This window comes from Papio anubis, chromosome 1, assembly GCF_008728515.1.
Source record: "Papio anubis isolate 15944 chromosome 1, Panubis1.0, whole genome shotgun sequence".
Lineage (NCBI taxonomy): Eukaryota > Metazoa > Chordata > Mammalia > Primates > Cercopithecidae > Papio > Papio anubis.
The window spans coordinates 36,178,640-36,202,432 of record NC_044976.1 but is presented as its reverse complement, the minus strand read 5'-3'; the positions used below and the strand labels follow the sequence as shown (position 1 = coordinate 36,202,432).

At 44.6% G+C, this 23,793-nt stretch overlaps 1 protein-coding gene across 2 annotated transcripts in view; it reads left to right on the top strand.

The window, feature by feature from the left end:
* Nucleotides 1-23,448, top strand: part of SF3A3 (splicing factor 3a subunit 3) — a 33,698-nt gene extending 10,250 nt beyond the window's left edge. For both annotated transcript variants that reach the window (XM_009205348.2, XM_021939619.2), the window contains 10 exons: nucleotides 818-956; nucleotides 2,024-2,092; nucleotides 2,502-2,569; nucleotides 2,733-2,840; nucleotides 4,909-4,978; nucleotides 11,154-11,318; nucleotides 11,427-11,537; nucleotides 12,754-12,844; nucleotides 20,272-20,327; nucleotides 22,175-23,448. In XM_009205348.2, coding sequence (XP_009203612.1) covers nucleotides 818-956; nucleotides 2,024-2,092; nucleotides 2,502-2,569; nucleotides 2,733-2,840; nucleotides 4,909-4,978; nucleotides 11,154-11,318; nucleotides 11,427-11,537; nucleotides 12,754-12,844; nucleotides 20,272-20,327; nucleotides 22,175-22,252 — 955 coding nt within the window. In that variant the 3' untranslated portion in view covers nucleotides 22,253-23,448. The remainder of the gene's footprint in view (nucleotides 1-817; nucleotides 957-2,023; nucleotides 2,093-2,501; nucleotides 2,570-2,732; nucleotides 2,841-4,908; nucleotides 4,979-11,153; nucleotides 11,319-11,426; nucleotides 11,538-12,753; nucleotides 12,845-20,271; nucleotides 20,328-22,174) is intronic.
* The last annotated feature ends 345 nt before the right edge of the window (nucleotides 23,449-23,793 follow it).

Here is a 23,793-nt window from a genome sequence, read left to right as displayed (position 1 = left end):
AGATCGAGACCATCCCTGGCTAACACGGTGAAACCCCATCCCTACTAAAAATGCAAAAAATTAGCCAGGCGTGGTGGCAGGCACCTGTGGTTCCAGCTACTTGGGAGGCTGAGGCAGGAGAATGGCGTGAACCTGGGAGGTGGAGCTTGCAGTGAGCTGAGATCGCGCCACTGCACTCCAGCCTGGGCGACTGAGGGACTCCATCTCAAAAAAAAAAAAAAATGCAAAATTAGCCGGGCGCGGTGGCTCACACCTGTAATCCCAGCACTTTGGGAGGCTGAGGAGGCGGGCGAATCACGAGATCAGGAGATCGAGACCATCTGGCTAACACGGTGAAACCTCATCTCTATTAAAAATACAAAAAAATTAGCCGGGCGTAGTGGCGGGCGCCTGTAGTCCTAAGGGCTACTTGGAAGGCTGAGGCAGGAGAATGGCGTGAACCTGGGAGGCGGAGCTTGCAGTGAGCCGAGATTGTGCCACTGCATTCCAGCCTGGGGACAGAGCGAGACTCCGTCTCAAAAAAAAAAAAAAATACAAAATTAGCCGGGCGTGGTGGCGCATGCCTGTAATCCCAGCTACTCGGGAGGCTGAGGCAGGAAAATCACTTGAATCCGGGAGGCGGAGATTGTGGTGAGCTGAGATCGTGCCGTTGCACTCCAGCCTGGGCAAGAAGAACGAAAGTCCGTTTCAAAAAAAAAAAAAGGATTAAAAAGATAGCATTACTAGAATTATAAGTACTATATATTCTACAGGGAATAACAAGATAGCAAAAATAGAAACCCTTTTTGCTTTCTCTGCATTGTATGTTCCTCTGTAGATACCTAGAGATGCTGCTCGAGTACCTTCAGGATTACACAGATAGAGTGAAGCCTCTCCAAGATCAGAATGAACTTTTTGGGAAGATTCAGGCTGAGTTTGAGAAGAAATGGGAGAATGGAACCTTTCCTGGATGGCCGGTGAGCTTCAGTGGGGTGTGAATGGTGGACATGCCAAGGAATTGAAGTAATTATTTTCCTTTATCTACTTTAGGGCATTAGGTATCAATTCCTTGGTATCACTTGTGACAATGAGGTATTCTCTGCCAAGTATGCTATGTTTTTTTGTTTGTTTGTTTTTCTTTTTCTTTTTTTTTTTGGAGACGGAGTTTCACTCTTGTTGCCCAGGCTGGAGTACAATGGCAGGATCTCGGCTCACCTCAACCTCCACCTCCTGGGTTCAAGTGATTCTCCTGCCTCAGCCTCTCGAGTAGCTGGTATTACAGGCACCCGCCACCACACCCAGCTAATTTTGTGTTTTTAGTGGAGACGGGGTTTCTCCGTGTTTGTCAGACTGGTCTCAAACTCCTGAGCTCAGGTGATCTGCCCACCTCAGCCTCCCAAAGTGCTGGGATTACAGGCATGAGCCACCGCACCCAGCCATATGTGAGGTTTTTTTGTGTGTACTTTTGAGCAAGACTGTCAGGGTCCACTTGCCTTTGACTGTGCCCAGATTTTCACCAATCACATCATTACTGTTATGTGGTTTCTGCCAACCAAGAGCTTATCAGATCGTATGTTAGGAATCTACATTCTCACTTCTGGGGATAAACATGGGTTTTTCCTGAACTCTCCAGGGAGAGAATGTGGACCAACCTTACCTTCATCCTAAACCTGGTGGGTTGTTTGTTTGTTTTGTTTTGCTTTGTTTTGTTTTTTGGGAGACAAAGTCTCCATCTGGCTTCTAGTCTGGAGTGTAGTGGCATGATCATACCTCACTGCTGCAGCCTCAACTTCCTGGGCTCAAGAGATCTTCCTGCCTTGGACTCCTGAGTAGCTGGGACCACAGGCACATGCCACCATGCCCAGCTAATTCATGTGTTTTTTTTGTAGAGATGGGATTTCACCATGTTGCTCTGACTGGTCTCTAACTCCTGAACTCAAGCAATTCACCCATCTAGACGTCCCAAAGTGCTGAGATTACAGGTGTGAGCCACCACGCCTGGCCTAAACCTGGATCCTAATAAATACCATATTGTTCTTTCCAGAAAGAGACAAGCAGTGCTCTGACCCATGCTGGAGCCCATCTTGACCTCTCTGCATTCTCCTCCTGGGAGGTATGTTTCCTTCAGCAGTAGTACTGTTCTTCCTGTCTATTTTTCTATCTTTAAAGACTGCTCTGCTGTCTTTAATACCATGGTTGTGTTGTGATAAGGCACTATTTCTTGGGATCAAGCATCTACAAAGAAAGTAGCAAAGTAAAAAGAAACAAATTACTACTTGGGAAACTGAAATAATCATTCTAACTACATTAAGCTGTAGTAAAGTAAATGGAACACTACCAGTATGGTTAAGTCTGAAGATAATTACAGATTCAGTCCTCTGGAGAGTTTAGACTTACTGTCAGATTGGCTATGAAATGTGTGGTCCTGCCACAGCCTCAGGAACACCCACCCTCTGGCCTGCATTTGGGGTTTCCCAAAAATCTGTTAATGTAATATTGTAATTTTTCTCTTCTTTGTACAGGAGTTGGCCTCTCTGGGTTTGGACAGATTGAAATCTGCTCTCTTAGCTTTAGGCTTGAAATGTGGCGGGTAAGGAATGGTTTTTCTATCAAAACTATTCAATTTGCTGTGTGTTTGCACAGTCTTCTAAGCAGCTCTGATTCCATTTTTTTTCTGTTGCTCCACACTGCAAAAACAAGCGAGCCTCTGTGGTAAAGTAACCCTGAAATCCTTTGCCATCCTGTCTCCTTAGGACCCTAGAAGAGCGAGCCCAGAGACTCTTCAGCACCAAAGGAAAGTCCCTGGAGTCACTTGATACCTCTTTGTTTGCCAAAAATCCCAAGTCGAAGGGCACCAAGCGGTGAGTGGCTGGGGTAGCACTGCTGCTTGTGGCTTTTAAGTGTTATTCCCATGCAGAATTTTTAACCACAGTGGAGACTTTAAAGCCTGCTTTATCCCCGTTATTGGTCGACAGAGATCCAGTCTGCTCTTTCTCTTTGCTAATAGAGAATACTACCACTGTTAATATAAACAAAGGACTGTCTGTATTCATCTGATTGAGAGCACGTCAGGTTTCTAAGTTTGAAACCGTGTTCTTGGCACCTTTAATAGGTTATAGAGGCTAAAAGGCTAAATAGGTTCAAGAACTATTTTTCTAAGCTTATTTTTGGTAAAGGTGAATCTAATTCTTGAGCTACATACTTAGACAAGGTATTTTCCTTTTTTTTTTTTTTTTTGAGACGGAGTCTCACTCTGTCGCCCAGGCTGGAGTGCAGTGGCCGGATCTCAGCTCACTGCAAGCTCCGCCTCCCGGGTTTACGCCATTCTCCTGCCTCAGCCTCCCGAGTAGCTGGGACTACAGGCGCCCGCCACCTTGCCTGGCTAGTTTTTTGTATTTTTTATTAGAGATGGGGTTTCACCGTGTTAGCCAGGATGGTCTCGATCTCCTGACCTCGTGATCCACCCGTCTCGGCCTCCCAAAGTGCTGGGATTACAGGCTTGAGCCACTGCGCCCGGCCTAGACAAGGTATTTTCTTTTCTTTTCTTTTTTTTTTTGAGACAGAGTCTCACTCTGTCACCCAAGCTGGAGTGCAGTGGTGCAATCTCAGCTTACTGGCTGGAACCTCCACCTCCTGGGTTCAAAGGATTTTCCTGCCTCAGCCTCCTGAGTAGCTGGGACTACAGGCACACACCACCACACATGGCTGATTTTTTGTATTGTTAGTAGAGATGGGGGTTCATCATGTTGGCCAGGCTGGTCTGCAGCTCCTGAGCTTAAGTGATCCACCCGCCTTGGCCTCCCAAAGTGCTGGGATTATAGGTGTGAGCCACTGCGCCTGACCCAGGGTGGTTTTTTTTTTTTTTTCTTTTTTGAGATGGCGTCTCGCTCTGTTGCCCAGGCTGGAGTGCAGTGGCACAATCCCGGCTCACTGCAACCTCTGCCTTCTAGGTTCAAGCGATTCTCTTGCCTCAGCCTCCCGAGTAGCTGGGATTACAGATACGCAACACCACACTGGCTAATTTTTGTGTGTTTTTTGTTTTTTTGTTTGAGACAGAGTCTTGCTTTGTTGCCCAGGTTGGAGTGCAGTGGCGCAATCTCAGCTTGCTGCAACCTCCACCTCTCTGGTTCAGGCGATTCTCTTGCCTCACTCTTCCAAGTAGGTGGGATTACCAGCGTGCGCCACCATGCCTGGCTAGTTTTTGTATTTTTAGTAGAGACGGGGTTTCACCATGTTGGCCAGGCTGGTCATGAACTCCTGACCTCACGTGATCCACCCGCCTCAGCCTCCCAAAGTGGTGGGATTACAGGCGTGAGCCACCGCGGCTAGCTAATTTTTGTATTTTTAGTAGAGAGGGTTTCACCGTGTTGGTGAGGCTAGTCACAAACTCCCAACCTCAAGTGATCGCCAGCCTCATCCTCCCAAAATGCTGGGATTACAGACATGAGCCACCGTGTCTGGCCCAGCATTTTCTTAATGTACTTTTTTTTCTAATTCTCACAACAACCCAGAAAATTAGTTGTTATCCTGAGTTTTTGCAGATAAGGACTCAGAAAAGTTATGGAATGTGTCCACTCTCATAGTTCTAAGTAGCAGAGTCAGGATTTGGGCCTAGGTCTACCTGCTGCAGAGCTTGCTCTTACATACCACATTTCCTTTGTAGATTATAATGATGGCAGTGTAAGCAGTCTTGATATGTCCTTCATCTTCTAGGTGAGGTCATAGAGGAAGCCTCCATGCATTCTGAGAAATACCCTCAGTGTTTGTCAATAGAGTCCTGAGATGAACAGAGCATTTGCTTTCATAGCATAGTATTTCTCATGTGCTTATAATTTTTAATGCAGTTGTGCAATAAATGTTCCCAGATATAGGGAACAAAGCAATGGATGAGAGAATCCTTGAGTGATACAGCTTGTTTCTTTTTCTCAGAGACACTGAGAGGAACAAAGACATTGCTTTTCTAGAAGCCCAGATCTATGAATATGTAGAGATTCTTGGGGTAAGTGACTGACTGCTGAAAGTGGAAAATGGTATAAAGCACAGGAGTTAAAGGGAGAGGAACTCACGGAAGATATTTTTTTCATTAGGTTCAAAAGAGGAGTGGATAGCTGATAAACTAGTATGGCACAAAATAGAGGTCAGGGTATGAGGCTCTTCAGTAAGTTCCTATTCTGTTGTTAGACGATACTTCCAAAATTGTCCAATTCCCATAAAGCCAGGCATGGAGAATAGAGTCCCCTCGCAATATAATATCCAGAATAGTGCAGATTCTGTGCCTGAGCTTCAGAAAATACTCAGGGGTAGCCCACAAAGCAGACACTCAAAAGGGCAAGTAACAAAGGCTACTCAAAGCAGCCTTTCAGTTATGACTTATAAAAAGGCATTTTCGTAAGTCATCTTATGTAAGTCAACTTACATGTTCATAAGATTGTGAGAAAATTAGTAGGGCTAGAATATTAGTAGTACAAAGCTGGCAGTGAATGTTCTCCTTGAATATTTTAGGAAGAACTGAAGTGTGTGTTGGGGTAGAGAAAGGCCTAGCCTGACCAGTATGCTTGTCTCAGAGAGAAAGTAGGGAGAGGAGTAGGAGGAAAAGAAATCTCTTTCCAGAAAGAAAAAGTGGAAGAAATGGCAGCACTCATCCAGAGAAGATGATCAATGTCTTTGGAGTCCTTCAGAAGACCAGCCTTTCTGATCGTGTCTGCTGTGTACAGTTTTTTTGTTTTTTGTTTTTTGTTTTTTTTTGAGACAGAGTCTTGCTCTGTCGCCCATGCTGGCGTGCAGTGGTGCAATCCGGGCTCACTGCAACCTCCACCTCCAGGGTTCAAGCGAGTCTCCTCCCTCAGCCTCCTGAGTAGCTGGGACTACAGGCGTGCGCCACCATGCCCGACTAGTTTTTTGTAGTTTTAGTAGAGGCGGGGTTTCGCCATATTGGCCAGGCTGGTCTCGAACTCCTGACCTCGTGATCAGCTTGCCTCAGCCTCCCAAAGTGCTGGGATTACAGGTGTGAGCCACCACACCCAGCCCGATTTTTAACTATCTCAGAGCCGAGCCTTTTACACACACTCGCATGGTCCTTTTAGTGGATGGCTCTGGGTCAGATAGCTTGTTTACATATTTTTGTTAATTGCCATGGACATTTTCATTCTGCTTCTGAGGACCATTCATATAATAGCTGTAGAACTAGTCACCTGTGATTCTGTTATGACCGCTTTCAGTAAAAGGCTAGCTAGACATTGGACATTGGAGAGACATATTCTCCACTGTGACCTTGGGCTGTGCTAGTGTGGGCAGCAGGCTGAGTTGCCAGTCTTGTGAGTGGCTGGGAAGCCACTCATGCCCTTGACATGAGGTTTGTCCACTTTCTCCCTCCTTTTTTTTTGAAACAGTACCTCACTCTGTCACCCAGGCTGGAGTGCAGTGGCGGGATCTCAGCTCACTGCAACCTCCGCCTCCTGGGTTCAAGTGATTCTCGTGCCTCAGCCTCCCTGGTAGCTGGAACTACAGGTGTGTGCCACCACACCTGGCTAATTTTTGTACTTTTGGTAGAGACAGGGTTTTGTCTTGTTGGCCAGGCTGGTCTTGAATTCCTGGGCTCAAGTGATCTGCCTGCCTTGGCCTCCCAAAGTGCTGGAGCCACCAGGCCGGCCTCCATCCTTTAAGAGCATTTTGCTTTCCCTGCCAGGAGATGGCAGTATTCTCTTTGGAATTCCAACCAGTTCTAGCGAAATGCTTTCCAGAAGTTGCTCTCACTATGAACTGATAAGATTTTTGCCGTTATTATACTATTTGTTGATGTCTGTTGGTTTTTGGACATTATGCAAATTTTTTTAATACAATAGTGAATATGACACAGCCTCTTGCCCTTGAGAAACTCATTTTGTGGTTAGTGGAGACAAATAATTACAATATAATTTGATACTTACCTGAATACAGTGAGGTTGAGTCTTCTAAGTAGAAAGAGGGAGAAGAAAAAGTTTCTGGTAGAGGAAACAGGAAACACAAAGATACAACAGTATTAGATAAAATTATATCTCCTAATGCTAACCCTCCCCCCTCCCACCACCCCCCAACAGGCCCCAATATGTGATGTTCCCCACCCTGTGTCCAAGCATTCTCATTGTTCAATTCCCACCTATGAGTGAGAGCATGCGGTGTTTGGTTTTCTGTCCTTGCAATGGTTTGCTCAGAATGATGGTTTCTAGCTTCATCCATGTCCCTACAAAGGGCATGAACTCATCTTTTTTTTATGGCTGCATAGTATTCCATGGTGTATATGTGCCACATTTTCTTAATCCAGTCTATCATTGATGGACATTTGGGTTGGTTCCAAGTCGTTACTATTGTGAATAGTGCCGCAATAAACGTATGTGTGCATGTGTCTTTATAGCAGCATGATTTATAATCCTTTGGGTATATGCCCAATAATGGGATGGCTGGGTCAAATGGTATTTCTAGTTCTGGATCCTTGAGGAATGGCCACACTGTCTTCCACAATGGTTGAACTAGTTTACAGTCCCAACAACAGTGTAAAAGTGTTCCTATTTCTCCACATCCTGTCCAGCACCCGTTGTTTCCTGGCTTTTTAATGATCGCCATTCTAACTGGTGTGAGATGGTATCTCATTGTAGTTTTGATTTGCATTTCTCTGATGGCCAGTGATGATGAGCATTTCTTCATGTGTCTGTTGGCTGCATAAATATCTTCCTTTGAGAAGTGTTCATGTATTTTGCCCATTTTTTAATGGGGTGGTTTGATTTTTTTCTTGTAAATTTGTTTAAGTTCTTTGTAGATTCTGGATATTAGCCCTTTGTCAGATGAGTAGATTGTAAAAATTTTCTCCCATTCTATAGGTTGCCTGTTCACCTGATGATAGTTTCTTTTGCTGTGTGGAAGCTCTTTAGTTTAATTAGATCCCATTTGTCAATTTTGGTTTTTGTTGCCATTGCTTTTGGTGTTTTAGTTATGAAGTCCTTGCCCGTGCCTATGGCCTGAATGATATTGCCTAGGTTTTCTTCTAGGGTTTTTATGGTTTTAGGTCTAACATTTAAGTCTTTAATCCATCTTGAATTAATTTTTGTATAAGGTGTAAGGAAGGGATCCAGTTTCAGCTTTCTACATATGGCTAGCCAGTTTTCCCAGCACCATTTAATTAGGGAGTCCTTTCCTCATTTCTTGTTTTTGTCAGGTTTGTCAAAGATCAGTTGGTTGTAGATGTGGTGGTATTATTTCCGAGGACTCTGTTCTGTTCCATTGGTCTATATCTCTGTTTTGGTACCAGTACCATGCTGTTTTGGTTACCATAGCCTTGTAGTATAGTTTGAAGTCAGGTAGCGTGATGCCTCCAGCTTTGTTCTTTTGGCTTAGGATTGTCTTGGCAATGTGGGCTCTTTTTTGGTTCCATATGGACTTTAAAGTAGTTTTTTTCCAATTCTATGAAGAAAGTCATTGGTAGCTTGATGGGGATGGCATTGAATCTATAAATTACCTTGGGCAGTATGGCCATTTTCACAATATTGATTCTTCCTATCCATGAGCATGGAATGTTCTTCCATTTGTTTGTGTCCTCTTTTATTTCATTGAGCAGTGGTTTGTAGTTCTTGAAGAGGTCCTTCACATCCCTTGTAAGTTGAATTCCTAGGTATTTTATTCTCTTTGAAGTGATAGTGAATGGGAGTTCACTCATGATTTGGCTCTCTGTTTTTAGTGTATAGGAATGCTTGTGATTTTTGCACCCTGATTTTGTATGCTGAGACTTTGCTGAAGTTGCTTATCAGCTTAAGGAGATTTTGGACTGAGACGATGGGGTTTTCTAAATATACAATCATGTCATCTGCAAACAGGGACAATTTGACTTCTTCTTTTCCTAACTGAATACCCTTTCTTTGTCTTGCCTGATTGCCCTGGCCAGAACTTCCAACACTATGTTGAATAGGATTGGTGAGAGAGGGCATCCCTGTCTTATGCCAGTTTTCAAAGGGAATGCTTCCAGTTTTTGCCCATTCAGTATGATATTAGCTGTGGGTTTGTCATAAATGGCTCTTATTATTTTGAGATGCACCCCATCAATACCTAGTTTATTGAGAGTTTTTAGCATGAAGGGCTGTTGAATTTTGTCAAAGGCCTTTTCTGCATCTATTGAGATAATCGTGTGGCTTTTGTATTTGGTTCTGTTTATGTGATGGATTACGTGTATTTATTTGCATATGTTGAACCAGCCTTGCATCACAGGTATGAAGCCAGTTTGATCGTGGTGGATAAGCTTTTTGATGTGCTGCTGGATTTGGTTTGCCAGTATTTTATCAAGGATTTTTGCATTGATGTTCATCAGGGATATTGGTCTAAAATTCTCTTTTTTTTGTTGTGTCTCTGCCAGTCTTTGGTATCAGGATGATATTGGCCTCATAAAATGAATTAGGGAGAATTCCCTTTTTTTCTATTCATTGGAATAGTTTCAGAAGCAATGGTACCAGCTCCTCTTTGTACCTCTGGTAGAATTCAGCTGTGAATCCGTCTGGTCTTAGACTTTTTTTGGTTGGTAGGCTATTATTGCCTCAATTTCAGAACCTGTTATTGGTCTATTCAAGGATTCAGCTTCTTCCTGATTTAGTCTTGGGAGGGTGTGTGTGTCCAGGAATGTATTCATTTCTTCTAGATTTTCTAGTTTTTTTGCGTAGAGGTGTTTATAGTATTTTCTGATGGTAGTTTGTATTTCTGTGGAATCGGTGGTGATATCCCCTTTTTCATTTTTTATTGCATCTGTTTGATTCTTCTGTCTTCTTTATTAGTCTTGCTAGCAGTCTATCAATTTTGTTGATCTTTTCAAAAAACCAGCTCCTGGATTCATTGATTTTTTTGAAGTGTTTTTTGTGTCTCTATCTCCTTCAGTTCTGCTCTGATCTTATTTCTTGCCTTCTGCTAGCTTTTGAATGTGTTTGCTCTTGCTTCTCAAGTTCTTTTAATTGTGATGTTAGGGTGTCAATTTTAGATCTTTTCCAGCTTTCTCTTGTGGGCATGTAGTGCTATAAATTTCCCTCTACACACTGCTTTAAATGTGTCCCAGAGATTCTGGTATGTTGTATCTTTGTCCTCATTGGTTTCAGAGAACATCTTTATTTCTGCCTTCATTTCGTTATGTACCCAGTAGTTGTCATTCAGGAGCAGGTTGTTCAGTTTCCATGTAGTTGAGCGGTTCTGAGTGAGTTTCTTAATCCTGAGTTCTAGTTTGACTGCACTGTGATCTGAGAGACAGTTTGTTATAATTTCTATTCTTTTACATTTGCTGAGAAGTGCTTTACTTGCAACTATGTGGTCAATTTTGGAATAAATGTGATGCGGTGCTGAGAAGAATGTATATTCTGTTGATTCGGGGTGGAGAGTTCTGCAGATGTCTATTAGGTCCGCTTGGTGCAGAGCTGAGTTCAATTCCTGGATATCCTTGTTAACTTTCTGTCTTGTCGATCTGTCTAATATTGACAGTGGGGTGTTAAAGTCTCCCATTATTATTGTATGAGAGTCTAAGTCTCTTCGTAGGTCTCTAAGGACTTGCTTTATGAATCTGGGTGCTCCTGTATTGGGTGCATTTTTTTTTCTTTTTTTTTTTTTGAGATGGAGTCTCACTGTGTTGCCCAGGCTAGAGTGTAGTGGTAGGATCATAGCTCACTGCATCCTCAAACTCCTGGGCTCAAGCAGTCCTCCTAACTCAGCCTCCTGAATAGCTGGGACCACAGGTGCACACCTCCATGCCTAGCCAATTTGTAAATGTTTTGTAGAAATGGGATCCCACTGTGTTGCCCAGGCTGATGTCAAACTCCTGGCCTCAAGTGATTCTCCCACCCCAGCCTCCAAAAGTGATGGGATTACAGGCTTGAGCCACCACACCCAGCCAGGAAATATTTTAGAGTCAGAATAGATGAGACTGTTTTCTGTTGTTCTAGAATAGCCTCAGATGAGTAATCAGGCAAGTAATGTAAAACCTTTTACTCTTTGCTTTGGGTTCAGGTAGAGCCTGCTGATAAGGAGTTCTGATATGAAGGCAAGATTTTCCTTTATTCTATAAGAAAGAACCTTATCCTTGGAAGTAAGGGGTCAGCAAAAGTTGGAGGAAAACAGGAAATTTCCCATCTTATTCTGCACTAGTTTTTTCTGACTTTTCATTTATGGACCTGCCTTAGGAACAGCGACATCTCACTCATGAAAATGTACAGCGCAAGCAAGCCAGGACAGGAGAAGAGCGAGAAGAAGAGGAAGAAGAGCAGATCAGTGAGAGTGAGAGTGAAGATGAAGAGAACGAGATCATTTACAACCCCAAAAACCTGCCACTTGGCTGGGATGGCAAAGTAAGTCTCAGAACTACCACTTTCTCCCCATTCCCCATTTTGGAAACAGATACAGAGTTTAGTAGGCTAACACTACTTCTTGTTTTTTTTTTCTTTTTTCTTTTTTAGCCTATTCCCTACTGGCTGTATAAACTTCATGGCCTAAATATCAACTACAACTGTGAGATTTGTGGAAACTACACCTACCGAGGACCCAAAGCCTTCCAGCGACACTTTGCTGTAAGGAATTCAGAGCCATTTTTCGGGGAATTGAAGTAAAAACATGAGACTTTTAGAGAAGAGAGTAGGAGTAGCCTATGTGGACCTCTGGTGTCCAGAGCCAAAGGGAATCAGAGAAGGATGGTTTTAAAATCAAGCCCATGGCGTTTGACTTTTGGCACCAATGTTAGTCTTAAATACCTGAGATAGTTTCTGGAGGAATTCTACCACTCCGCTCTTTAAACCTTACTTGGTTTTCTCTTGCCTGCTCTTAACACTTCTCTGTTTTTGTCTTTCTGCTAGCATTTTAGACCAACTTCTGACTTCTTGGTTATTTCTCTACCCCATTGCTAATACTCAAGATCAAGAATAGGACTTACCTCTTTCGGATCATAAATGGATCTTTGCCTCTTGAGAAAAAAAAAAAATGAAGGGGCTGATCTTTATCAAACCATTCTTGAGACAGGGTATTGTCCAGGTGGTACTGCTGTAAGTGGGCTCACCTCTAAGTGGGCTCTACTTTTAGTTCTTAGATTTTGGAAGGACATTTTACAGAATGGAAAAGATTTATGCTAGACCAAGGATGACAAATTTATATGAACTCCTCTCCCCCTCTCTGAGTCATACATATTACTAATTGATCCTGAGTCTTTTTTGCTGAGCCCATGAGTGAGTTCTGAATCCTTCTCAGCACCTCCTACAATGATTGGAGTTGGCATCCAGATAAAGCCTGTGCCATTTACCATCCCGTAGCTAAAACTGCCATCATGTCAGTGTATAATCTCCCTGCTCTCTCCTCACCACATCGTTGTGCCTGATAAAAGTCTTCTCCTTTACCTACAAAGATGATGCTGACCTGCCATTAGTAACCCTGTTCATGCAGGTGTTTGGAGTTGCTGGGGCTTTGGTGAGTTCTCCCGCAATATGGGAGATGTAGTTAGAGTTGTGATATTTTCCTGTGATCTTGACCCAGAGGTTTTATGTGTAAGACTACTGGGTCTGGAATCTAGGTTTACAAGCCAACCCAGTGAGGCAAACAATGCGATGCGTCTTTGAAATACCAGCCTTTTGTTAGTCACAGCCAGCGGTTTACAAACATGAAACACAAAAGGAATGCTGCCTTTCGGTGGAGTCTCGTAAAGGGCCATGTTAGGATTTATGAGTAGAATGGAGTTAGTGCTCTGTGTGTTCAGCTATTCCCATTTCACATGATCCTTTTGCTTCTCTCTTCTCCCAGGAATGGCGTCACGCTCATGGCATGAGGTGTTTGGGCATCCCAAACACTGCTCACTTTGCTAATGTGACACAGATTGAAGATGCTGTCTCCTGTAAGTAACATTTATTTACTGTCTCCTAGGCCAGTACAAATGGCCTGTCCTCCTTCGAGTCAGCATCCTGATACCTTGTGTATCCAGGATTAAAGGCAGTAGGTTGTGGTTATGTAAAATCTGAGACAGTTGTATTATTATTGCATTTCTGTTTTTTGTTTTGTGGTTGGTTTTTGGTTTTTTTGGGTTTTTTTTGAGATGGACGGAGTCTCGCTCTGTCGCCAGGCTGGAGTGCAATGGCGTGATCTCAGCTCACTGCAACCTCCGCCTCCTGGGTGCGAGCGAATCTCCTGCCTCAGCCTCCCAAGTAGCTGGGATTATAGGCACGTGCCACTGTGCCTGGCTAATTTTTTTTTTCTGAGATGGAGTCTCGCTCTGTCACCCAGGCTGGAGTGCAGTGGCACGATCTCAGCTCACTGCAAGTTCCGTCTCCCGGGTTCATGCCATTCTCCCACCTCAGCCTCCCAGTAGCTGGTACTACAGGCGCCCGCCACCACGCCTGGCTAATTTTTTGTATTTTTAGTAGAGATGGGGTTTCACACTGTTAGCCAGGATGGTCTCGATCTCCTGACCTCGTGATCTGCCCGCCTTGGCCTCCCAAAGTGCTGAGATTACAGGTGTGAGCCACCACGCCCAGCCTTTGTTTTGTTTCTGAGACAGAGTCTTGTTCTGTCACCAGGCTGGAGTGCAGTGGTGCGATCATGGCTCCTGCAACCTCCGTCTCCTGGGCTCAAGCAATTCTTCTGCCTCAGCCTCCCTAGTACCTGGGATTACAGGCAAGCGCCACCACGCCCAGCTAATTTTTCTATTTTTAGTAGAGATGGGCTTTCACCATGTTGGCCAGGCTGGTGTCGAACTCCTGACCTCAAGTGATCCACCCACGTTGGCCTCCCAAAGTGCTGGGATAACAGGTGTGAGCCATCGCACCTAATTATTGCTTTTTTTTTTTTTTTTTTTTTTTGAGATGGAGTTTCGCTCATATTGCCCAGGCTGGAGTGTGATGGTGCGATCTCGGCTCACTGCAACCTCTGCCTCCTGGGTTCAAGCGATTCTCCTACCTCAGCCTCCCGAGTAGCTGGGATTACAAGTATGTGCCACCATGCCCAGCTACTTAGAGACGGGGTTTCTCCATGTTGGTCAGGCTGGTCTCAAACTCCCGACCTCAGGTGATCCGCCCGCCTCAGCCTCCCAAAGTGCTGGGATTACAGGCATGATTCACGGCGTCCAGCTAATTATTGCATTTTTAAGGGGAATGAATTAGTCAGCAATACTGATTGTTTCTCCTTTGAGAAGAGCCCTGTGCTGAGTATAGACCAGGGCTTTTAGCCTGGGTTTGTGAACTCCCTTGTATGCAAGATTTTGATTGAATGGTTGTATGTATAGTTTTCTGAATTGATTTTAATGTGTTAAAGAATGACTGATATAAAGGAAGAAATAGAAGTGCCCTCAGTAAGCTTGTGTTTGAGGCTATAGAAACACAGCAGCCAAATACCTCTTGAGGAAAGTAAAGTGGAGTACATGTGAGGGAAGGTACTGCTGAAGCACATAGAGGACCACCACCAGGCTTCCTGTTTTCCCAGCAGTGGGAGCTTTCTCTGCCATTAACATTTTCATGGCAGCCTTTTTCTTTTCTTCTTTTTAAAATTTAATTTAATTTTTTTTTTTAATTTCTGAGACAGAGTCTTGCTCTGTTGCCCAGGCTGGAGTGCACTGGCGTGATCTCAGCTCACTGCAACCTCCACCCCCTGGTTTCCAGCGATTATCCTGCCTCAGCCTCCCAAGTAGCTGGAATTACAGGTGCTTGCCACCACACCTGGCTAATTTTTTTGGTATTTTTAGTAGAGACGGGGTTTTAGCATGTTGGCCAGGCTGGTCTCAAACTCCTGACCTCAGGTGACCTGCCTGCCTTGGCTTCCTAAAGTACTGGAATTATAGGCGTTAGCCATCATGCCTGTCCTGGCTTTTTATTTTCTTTTCAGTGGATCTATGTCACATTTCACTGTTGGCTGGTTAGACAGAAGTAAGGTATTTACCCCTCCACTTTGTTAAATTACAGGCACTTTACTCTCAGTTACGCTTAGCAGGCTGTTCAGCTGTTTGGTCAGCTTGAACCTTGGGCTTCCAACTCTATTGCCCAGGCTGGAGTACAGTGGTACAATCACAGCTCACTGCAGTCTCTGCCTCCCAGACTCAAGTGATCCTCCCGCCTCAGATTCCCAAGTCAATGGGACTACAGGCTTGTGCCACCATGCCCGGCTAATTTTTGTATTTTTTGTAGAGATGATGTTTCACCATGTTGCCCAGGCTGGTCTTAAAGTCCTGTACCCAAGCGATCTGCCTGCCTCAGCCTCTGAAAGTGCTGGGATTGCAGGCATGATCCCTGCCCAGCATGCAACATGCTACAACCTGTCTGTCATTTGAGACTGTTTATATTGACAGAGATTACCTCTTCAGTGGGACTGTGCTAAGATTCTTTAACTTACATAATTTCTTGACTTCTTATGACAAAGTAGGAAACCAAGTGTTTTATATCTATTCTGAGTTTATTTTCTTTTTTTTCCTTCTTTTTTTTTTTTTTTTTCTTTTTGGTACAGATGGGGTTTCCTTATGTTGCCCAGGCTGGTCTCAAACTCCTGGGCTGAAGTGATCCTCCCACCTTGGCCCTACAAAATGCTGGGATCATAGGCATGAACCACTGCACCCAACCTTATTTTTTTTATTATTATTTTTTTTTGAGACAGAGTCTTGCTGTGTTGCCCAGGCTGGAGTGCAGTGACTGATCTCGGCTCACTGCAACCTTTGCCTCCTGGGGTCAAGCAATTCTTGTGCTTTAACCTCCCCAGTAGCTGGGACCATAGGCATGTACCACCACGCCCAGCAATTTTTGTATTTTTAGTAAAGACGAGGTTTCACCATGTTGGCCAGGCTGGCCTGGAACTTCTGACCTCAAGTGATGCACCCGCATTGGCCTCCCAAAGTGCTAGGATTATAGGCATGAGCCACCATGCTCATGTTAAAGAATTACTGATATAAAGGAAAAAATAGAAGTGCCCTCAGTAAGCTTGTGTTTGAGGCTATAGAAACACAGCAGCGAAATACCTCTTGAGGAAAGTGAAGTAGAGTACATGTCAGGGAATGTGCTACTGAAGCACATAGAGGACTGCTGCCAGGCTTCCTGTTTTCCCAGCAGTGGTAGCTTTCTCTGCCATTAACCTTTTCATGGCAGCCTTTTTCTTTTCTTTTTTTTTTTAATTTAATTTTTTTTTTATAATTTTTGAGACGGTGTCTTGCTCTGTCGCCCAGGCTGGAGTGCAGTGGCTGGATCTCAGCTCACTGCAACCTCCACCTCCTGGTTTCAAGCGATTCTCCTGCCTCGGCCTCCCGAGTAGCTGAAATTACAGGTACTCGCCACCACGTCTGGCTAATTGTATTTTTAATGGAGATGGGGTTTTAGCATGTTGGCCAGGCTGGTCTCAAATTCCTGATCTCAGGTAACCTGCCTGCCTTGGTTTCCCAAAGTGCTGGGATTACAGCACGTGTGTCTTAAAACAGTCTTTCCTCTTTCCACAATGCCATACTGCTTTCTTTGAAATCACACTCATCAGGGGATTTTTTTTTTAAGGGTTGGTCATTAAGAGTTTTTCTAGAAAGGAATTGTATTCTCTTAGCCATATAGTTTTTTTTTTTTTAGACAGAGTCTCGCATTGTCGCCAGGCTGGAAAGCAGTGGCGCAATCTCTGCTCACTGCAACCTCCACCTCCCAGGTTAAAGCGATTCTCCTGTCTCAGCCTCCCAAGTAGCTGGGACTACAGGCGCACACCAGCACACCCAGCCAATTTTTGTATTTTTAAGAGAGACGGGGTTTCACCGTGTTAGCCAGGATGGTCTTGATCTCTGACCTCGTCATGCACGCGCCCCGGCCTCCCAAAGCGTTGGGATAACGGGCGTGAGCCACCACGCCTGGCCCTAATTTTTTTTTTTTTTTTTTTAGAATATCATTGGCAGGGCCAGACGTGGTGGCTCACACCTGTAATCCCAGCACTTTGGGAAGCCAAGGCAGGCGGATCACGAGGTCAGGAGATCAAGACCATCCTGGCTCACACAGTGAAATCCCATCTCTACTAAAAATATAAAAAATTAGCCGGGCGTGGTGGCGGGCGCCTGTAGTCCCAGCTACTCGGGAGGCTAAGCAGGAGAATGGCATGAACCCAGGAGATTGGGCTTGCAGTGAGCCCAGATCACACCACTGCACTCCAGCCTGGGTGACAGAGTGACACTCCGTCTCAAAAAAAAAAAAGAATATCATTGGCAGGTTCATGATTCTTCAACTGCATTACTACTTTCAGAATTTATCTACTTATTCAGCTGTCTAGGTTAGTCAGTTTCTCCCTATGAATGTTGTTATTGCCACTGTTTTGACTAATTGTATTATTTCTACCATCATGGCTTCCCTTGATCTTTTTAGGTTCACCACATAGCATTTGTAGTTTTATTTCTACCTCAATTTCTACTGCACCCGAACCCAGCCCCTGTCTTCTCTCTATTTCTTTTTCTGAGACAGGATCTTGCTCTTTGCCCAGGCTGGGGTGTAGTGGTACAATCTTGGATCACTGCAGCCTCTGCCTCCTGGGCTCAAGTGTTTCTCATGTCACCATTCCTGGCCTGGATTAACTTGTTTAGATCATTCTTTTTTTTTTTTTTTTTTTGAGACAGAGTCTCGCTCTGTCGCCCAGGCTGGAGTGCAGTGGCTGGATCTCAGCTCACTGCAAGCTCCGCCTCCCGGGTTCATGCCATTCTCCTGCCTCAGCCTTCCGAGTAGCTGGGACTACAGGCGCCCGCCACCTCGCCCGGCTAGTTTTTTGTATTTTTTAGTGGAGACGGGGTTTCACCATGTTAGCCCATGTTGGGATGGTCTCGATCTCCTGACCTCGTGATCCACCCGTCTCGGCCTCCCAAAGTGCTGGGATTACAGGCTTGAGCCACCGCGCCCGGCAGTAGATCATTCTTTTGAAATTTTTATTTCTCTCTTGGAGATTTTAGCCTGGAGGAAGAGATTCTGTACTGTCATTTAAGTTGCTGTGATTTTGTTTGTTTGTTTTTGGGATGGAGTCTCGCTGTGTTGTGAGTGGAGTGCAGTGGCATGATCTCCACTCACTGCAACCTCCACCTCCTGAGTTCAAGCGATTCTGCTGTCTCAGCCTCCCGAGTGGCTGAGACTACAGGTGCACGCCACCATGCCTGGCTAATTTTTTTGTATTTTAGTAGAGACGGGGTTTCACTTTGTTGCCCAGGCTGGTCTCGAACTCCTGAGCTCAGGCAATCCATCCACCTCAGCCTCCCAAAGTGCTAGGATTACAGGCGTGGGCCAGTGCACCCAGCCGCAGTGATTTATTTTGTTTATTTATTTTTTTACTTAAATGGAGAGTTTTACTTATAAATTTATTATGTTAATTATTCCATTTATTTAGATTTATGTTTTTTTTAATTGTACAAAAGCTAAGAAAGAGTCCTCTGAAATTGCCACCAGAAATCGCCGTTTAGGTGATTGGTCGCACTTTATTAATATTCTTATTTATTTATTTATTTTTGAGACGGAGTTTCGTTCTTGTTGCCCAGGCTGGAGTACAGTGGCACGATCTCGGCTCACTGCAACCTCCATCTCCTGGGTTCAAGCAATTCTCCTGCCTCAGCCTCCTGAGTAGAGATGGGGTTTCTCCATGTTGGTCAGGCTGGTCTCGAACTCCCAACCTCAGGTGATCTGCCCACCTCAGCCTCCCAAAGTGCTGGGATTAAAGGCGTGAGCCACCACACCCGGCCTCTTTTTTTTTTTTTGACAGAGTCTCGCTCTGTCACCCAGGCTGAATTCTTGGTTAGATTCTTGAAGGGCTTCGGCAAAGAATATGACAGGGCTGCCCTGTCACATAGTAAGCACATAACTTCTCCATTCCTTCCTGATAATGCATATTATCTGGGCTTGAAGACTTCAGCTTATTTTTATTTATTTATTTATTTTTGAGACAGAGTTTCGCTCTTGTTGCCCAGGCTGGTGCGATCTTGGCTCACCGCAACCTCCACCTCCCAGGTTCAAGCGATTCTCCTGCCTCAGCCTCCTGAGTAGCTGGGATTAACAGGCATGCACCACCACACCCGGCTAATTTTGTATTTTTAGTAGAGATGGGGTTTCTCCATGTTGGTCAGGCTAGTCTCGAACTCCCGACCTCAGGTATTCCACCTGCCTCGGCCTCCCAAAGTACTGGGATTATAGGCATGAGCCCCTGTGCCTGGCCAACTTCAGCTAATTTAAAGCAATTAGCAAAGAAGGAAAAGTTGATTAATTGAGCACCTATGTGCCAGGTGCAGAGCTAAGCATTTTATCATATATTGTTTTATTTACTATTCATTCACCCATCTTAGGCTTCAACTGTCTCTCTGTGATATTTCTTCTAATCTTGTCAAGTTGAGATTATTCTACTTGATGGGAAAGGTGAAAACACAGGAATCAAGTTCTGTTTTCTCATCATCTATTAATATTTTATTATCTTCCCTTTCTGGCAGTGGACCTGTCTTATGTATTCCATGTAGCCATCTGTTCTCATCTGATCTAAGAGTTCACCTTCCTGATACCATGCTTTAAGATTCAAGTTGGCTGGGCGTGGTGGCTCACGCCTATAATCCCAGCACTTTGGAAGGCCGAGGCAGGTGGATCACCTGAGGTCGGGAGTTCAAGACCAGCCTGACCAACATGGAGAAACCCCGTCTCTACTAAAAATACAAAATTAGCCAGGCATGGTGGCGCATGCCTATAATCCCAGCTACTTGGGAGGCTGAGGCAGGAGAATCGCTTGAACCCAGGAGGCGGAGGTTGCGGTGAGCTGAGATCGCACCATTGCACTCCAGCCTGGGCAAAAAGAGCGAAACTCCATCTCAAAAAAAAAAAAAAAAAGATTCAAGTTGTTCTTTCCCCAGTTTGTATCAGTTTTTTTCTTGTGTATACATGTCTGATCACTCCCTCTGAAGCTATGATGGTTTTTTCAGATGTCTTTACCTTTTCTCCTTCATAGAGATTGTTATTGAACTGTTAGAATTTTGTATTATGAGCTTTAAGAAAGTAAAGTCACTTTCTCCCATTATTCTCATAGGTTGTTCCACAATTAACCTCCTTCAAGAGTAGCAGTTTTTTGTTCTCGGAGGTCTTTGGTTATATTTGATCCAACTTTTATAGCAAAGCAAGGTCATGATGAGTTTTGCAGTGGAAGGGGTTTTGTCTGTAGGTGGTCTAGAACCAAAATTCTGGTTTGGGGTAGGCAGAAATCTCACAGGCAGAGTCTTCTAGGGAGCATCCTAATGGCAGGGAGAGAGGATTATGACACTGGCTACCCGACAAATGTTCAGTCCATCCTGATTGCTATTCATTTCTCATCCTGCAGTGTGGGCCAAACTGAAATTGCAGAAGGCTTCAGAACGATGGCAGCCCGACACTGAGGTGAGTACTAATGTGGATGGTGTTGGGGATAGTGTCAAGTGATAGAGAGCTCCCTCGCCACGTAGAAGGGAGGTGAAAGATGGTCCCTGGTGTACTGCAGCAGCGAGTAGAATGTGACAATATCTACCAATTGACTTTTCCTTTTTTTTTTTTTTTTTGACACAGAGTCTCACACTGTTGCCCAGGCTGGAGTGCAGTGGTGTAACGTCAGCTGACTGCAACTTCCACCTCCTGGATTCCAGCAATTCTCCTGCCTCTCGAGTAGCTGAGATTACAGGCGCCCGCCACCACACTGACTAATTTTTGTATTTTTAGTAGTGACAGAGTTTCGCCATGTTGGCCAGACTGGTCTCAAACTCCTCACCTCAGGTGATCCACCCGCTCACGCCTGTAGTCCCAGCTACTTGGGAGGCCTAGGCACGAAAATCACTTGAACCCGGGAGGTGGAGGTTGCATGAGCCGAGATTGTGCCACTGCACTCCAGCCTGGGTGACAGAGCAAGACTCTGTCTCAAAAAAAAAAAAAAAAAAAAATTAATAATTAGCCAAGTGTGGTGGTGCATGCTTGTAGTCCCAGCTAATTGGGACTGAGGCAGGAGGAACACTTGAGCCCAGGAATTTGAGGCAGCTGCTGACCTATGATCATAGCACTGCACTTCAGCCTGGGTGACGGAGTAAGACCCTGTCTCTTTAACAACAAAAAGGCAGATTGTATTCTCCCATTCAAATTTTGAAATGGGCTGGGTGCAGCGGTTCATGCCTGTAGTCCCAGCACTTTGGGAGGCCAAAGCAGGCAGATTGCTTGAGCCCAGGAATTGGAGACCAGCCTGGGCAACATGGTGAAACCATATCTCTACAAAAAATACAATAATTAACTGGGAGTGGTGGCACATGCCTGTGGTCCCAGCTGTTCAGGAGGCTGAGGCAGGAGGATCACTTGAGCCCAGGCTGTCGAGGCTGCAGTGAGCTGTGATCACACCATTGCACTCCAGCCTGGGTGGCAGAGCAAGAACTTGCCTCACACACACACAAAAATTGAAACGGCAAGTGGGAGTACCCATATCTCATGTTCTGCCGTGGAGATTTATAGACTAAAATGCCGAGACTCTGTATCATGTATTAGATCTCCTTTGAGGAAAGCATCTAATGAGAGATGGTACTCCCATAGCAACAGGGAGAAGTCCTTGTTGGTCTTATGATGGTCATCCCAAGCAGCAGGTTTTTAGAGATGAGGAATGACATGTATGTAAGGAATAGTATTGACTCACTCCAAGTCCCATAGTAACTGGCAATAGCCTCCCTTTTTTTGAGTCAGTGGTTTTCAGTATTTTTTTTCTTTTTGGCAGCAAAACTGTCTTCCACTTGTAATATAGTACTCCGATATATAAAATAGAATCAAGCAGAATTGCTCTGGACATGGGGAAGCTCAGACTTCCTGGCCTCCCTTTCAACCCTTCAGTGGCCTCTGAGCAGAAACCTGGGATTCTTGGGAACTGTTTGAAAACTTGCTGTTGCAGGTCAGCCTTTCTCAACCATGGTTTCTCATCTTAAATATAGAGAGCTAAATAAACTATTTTCTCAGATACTCTAATGATGGGTCATGACTAATACCATTTTAGATGTCTACGAGAGAAGTTAATTCATTGAACACCGTGGCTGCTTTGGGGCAGTGGGACTTAATTCTCTTGTGGAACCCCAGTTGAGAAAGGCTGTCTTAGATAAATGCCAGTCTTAGTGTACCAGAGTATGCCATGGAATCAGGCCAGGATGAGCTCAGGTACCTAGAGATTGGTTCCAAACATTTCTTTTAGGAGATGTATCTAACAAAGTGTACCCCTTCCTTTTCAGGAAGAATACGAAGATTCAAGTGGGAATGTTGTGAATAAGAAGACCTATGAGGATCTGAAAAGACAAGGACTGCTCTAGTGTTCAGGGATGTAGCTCAGCTTTTGGGCTAGCCCAGGCTTCCCTGAGATCTGCTTTTTCTATTTCTCCCAACCAAATCCTCTTAAAGACCCTTTGCTATGTAGTCTCATGGTCTAGCATGCATCTTGTAGAAACAAGACATGCTGGCAGATTGCAGGGTTGAGATGTGTTTTATCTGTTTTATATTTTAAAAGATTCTGCCAGAAAATAAAACCACACCTTGTTCTAAAGCCCAGGGTTATGGACCAACTCAGTGCTTCAGGTCTTAAGGCCTCCATACCTCTTTCTCACCAACTTTAGTAGTAGCTGAGATTTAATGGCCACCTGTTTTGCTACAAATCTGACCTGACCTCTTACCCTACCCTCCTTTGTTGCTGCTTCCCTGAATGAGTATTACCCCAGGATGAGGTCTGCCATCAGCTTAGCCATTGATGCAAATACTAGGGAAAGACTAGGAGGATGAGCCAGGGCTGCTACTAAGGACTAAGTGTGGCACCACGGTTTGCCTTTTGTATTTGCATAAAGAAAGGAGTTGGAGCTGGGTGCAGTGGCTTGTGCCTGTAGTCCCAGCTACTTGGGAGGCTGAGGCAGGAGGGTTGCTTAAGACCAGCCTAGGTAACATAGTGAGATCCTGTCTCATTTAAAAAAAAAAAAAAAAAAAAGGCATGGTGGCACACACTGTAGTCCTAGCTACTCACGACGCTGAGGCTAGAAGATCCTTTGAACCTAGGAGTTTGAGACCAGCCTAGGCAATATAGTGAGGCCCCATCTCAAAAAAAAAAAAAAAAAAAAAAAAAGAGTTGGGCTGTATTGGAATGGGCCTGCAGCCCAACATACAAGGGAACTAGGACCGACAGAGACTTCACCAGCTTGCTAGGTCAGAATGAGAGACTTTGGTGGGTCTGTCTACCTGTTTCTTCTACAAGATCCCTATTTGACTGTAAAAGTAGCTAATACTCGCATGTTCTCCAAGCCCAGATAGCCATGGTAGAGTTGGGTAGTTAAGCAGCTGCTCCAGGATCCAAATGTGGTGTCTGAAATGGAAAGAACTAAGGCAAGCAGGAAGGCACTGATCCGCCTTATAAGCACAGTCATCCGAAAGGCCTGCTGCAGGACAGGATCCCCCAGAGACCCCATTTGCCTCTCAACACTCAGATCTTCACCTGTTTTTAATAAATCTACTTTTTAAAAAAAAATGTTAATCTTTTTCTTTATATTATACATTTATATCTTATTTGTCTAAAAACCTGCCAAGGACCAGTGCCGCATTCACCCCATGTAGAGGCAGGCTGGCTAATATATCTACTTTTAAAAATCCCAGCTCAGGCCAGGCGCAGTAGCTGACGCCTGTAATCCCAACACTGGGAGGCCGAGGGCAGTGAATTACTTGAGGTCAGGAGTTGGAGACCAGCCTGGCCAACACGGCAAAATCCTGTCTCTACTAAAAATACAAAAATCAGCCAGCCGTGATGGCATGCATCTGTAGTCCCAGGTACTCAGGAGGATCACTTGAAACCGGGAGGCGGAGGTTGCAGTGAGCT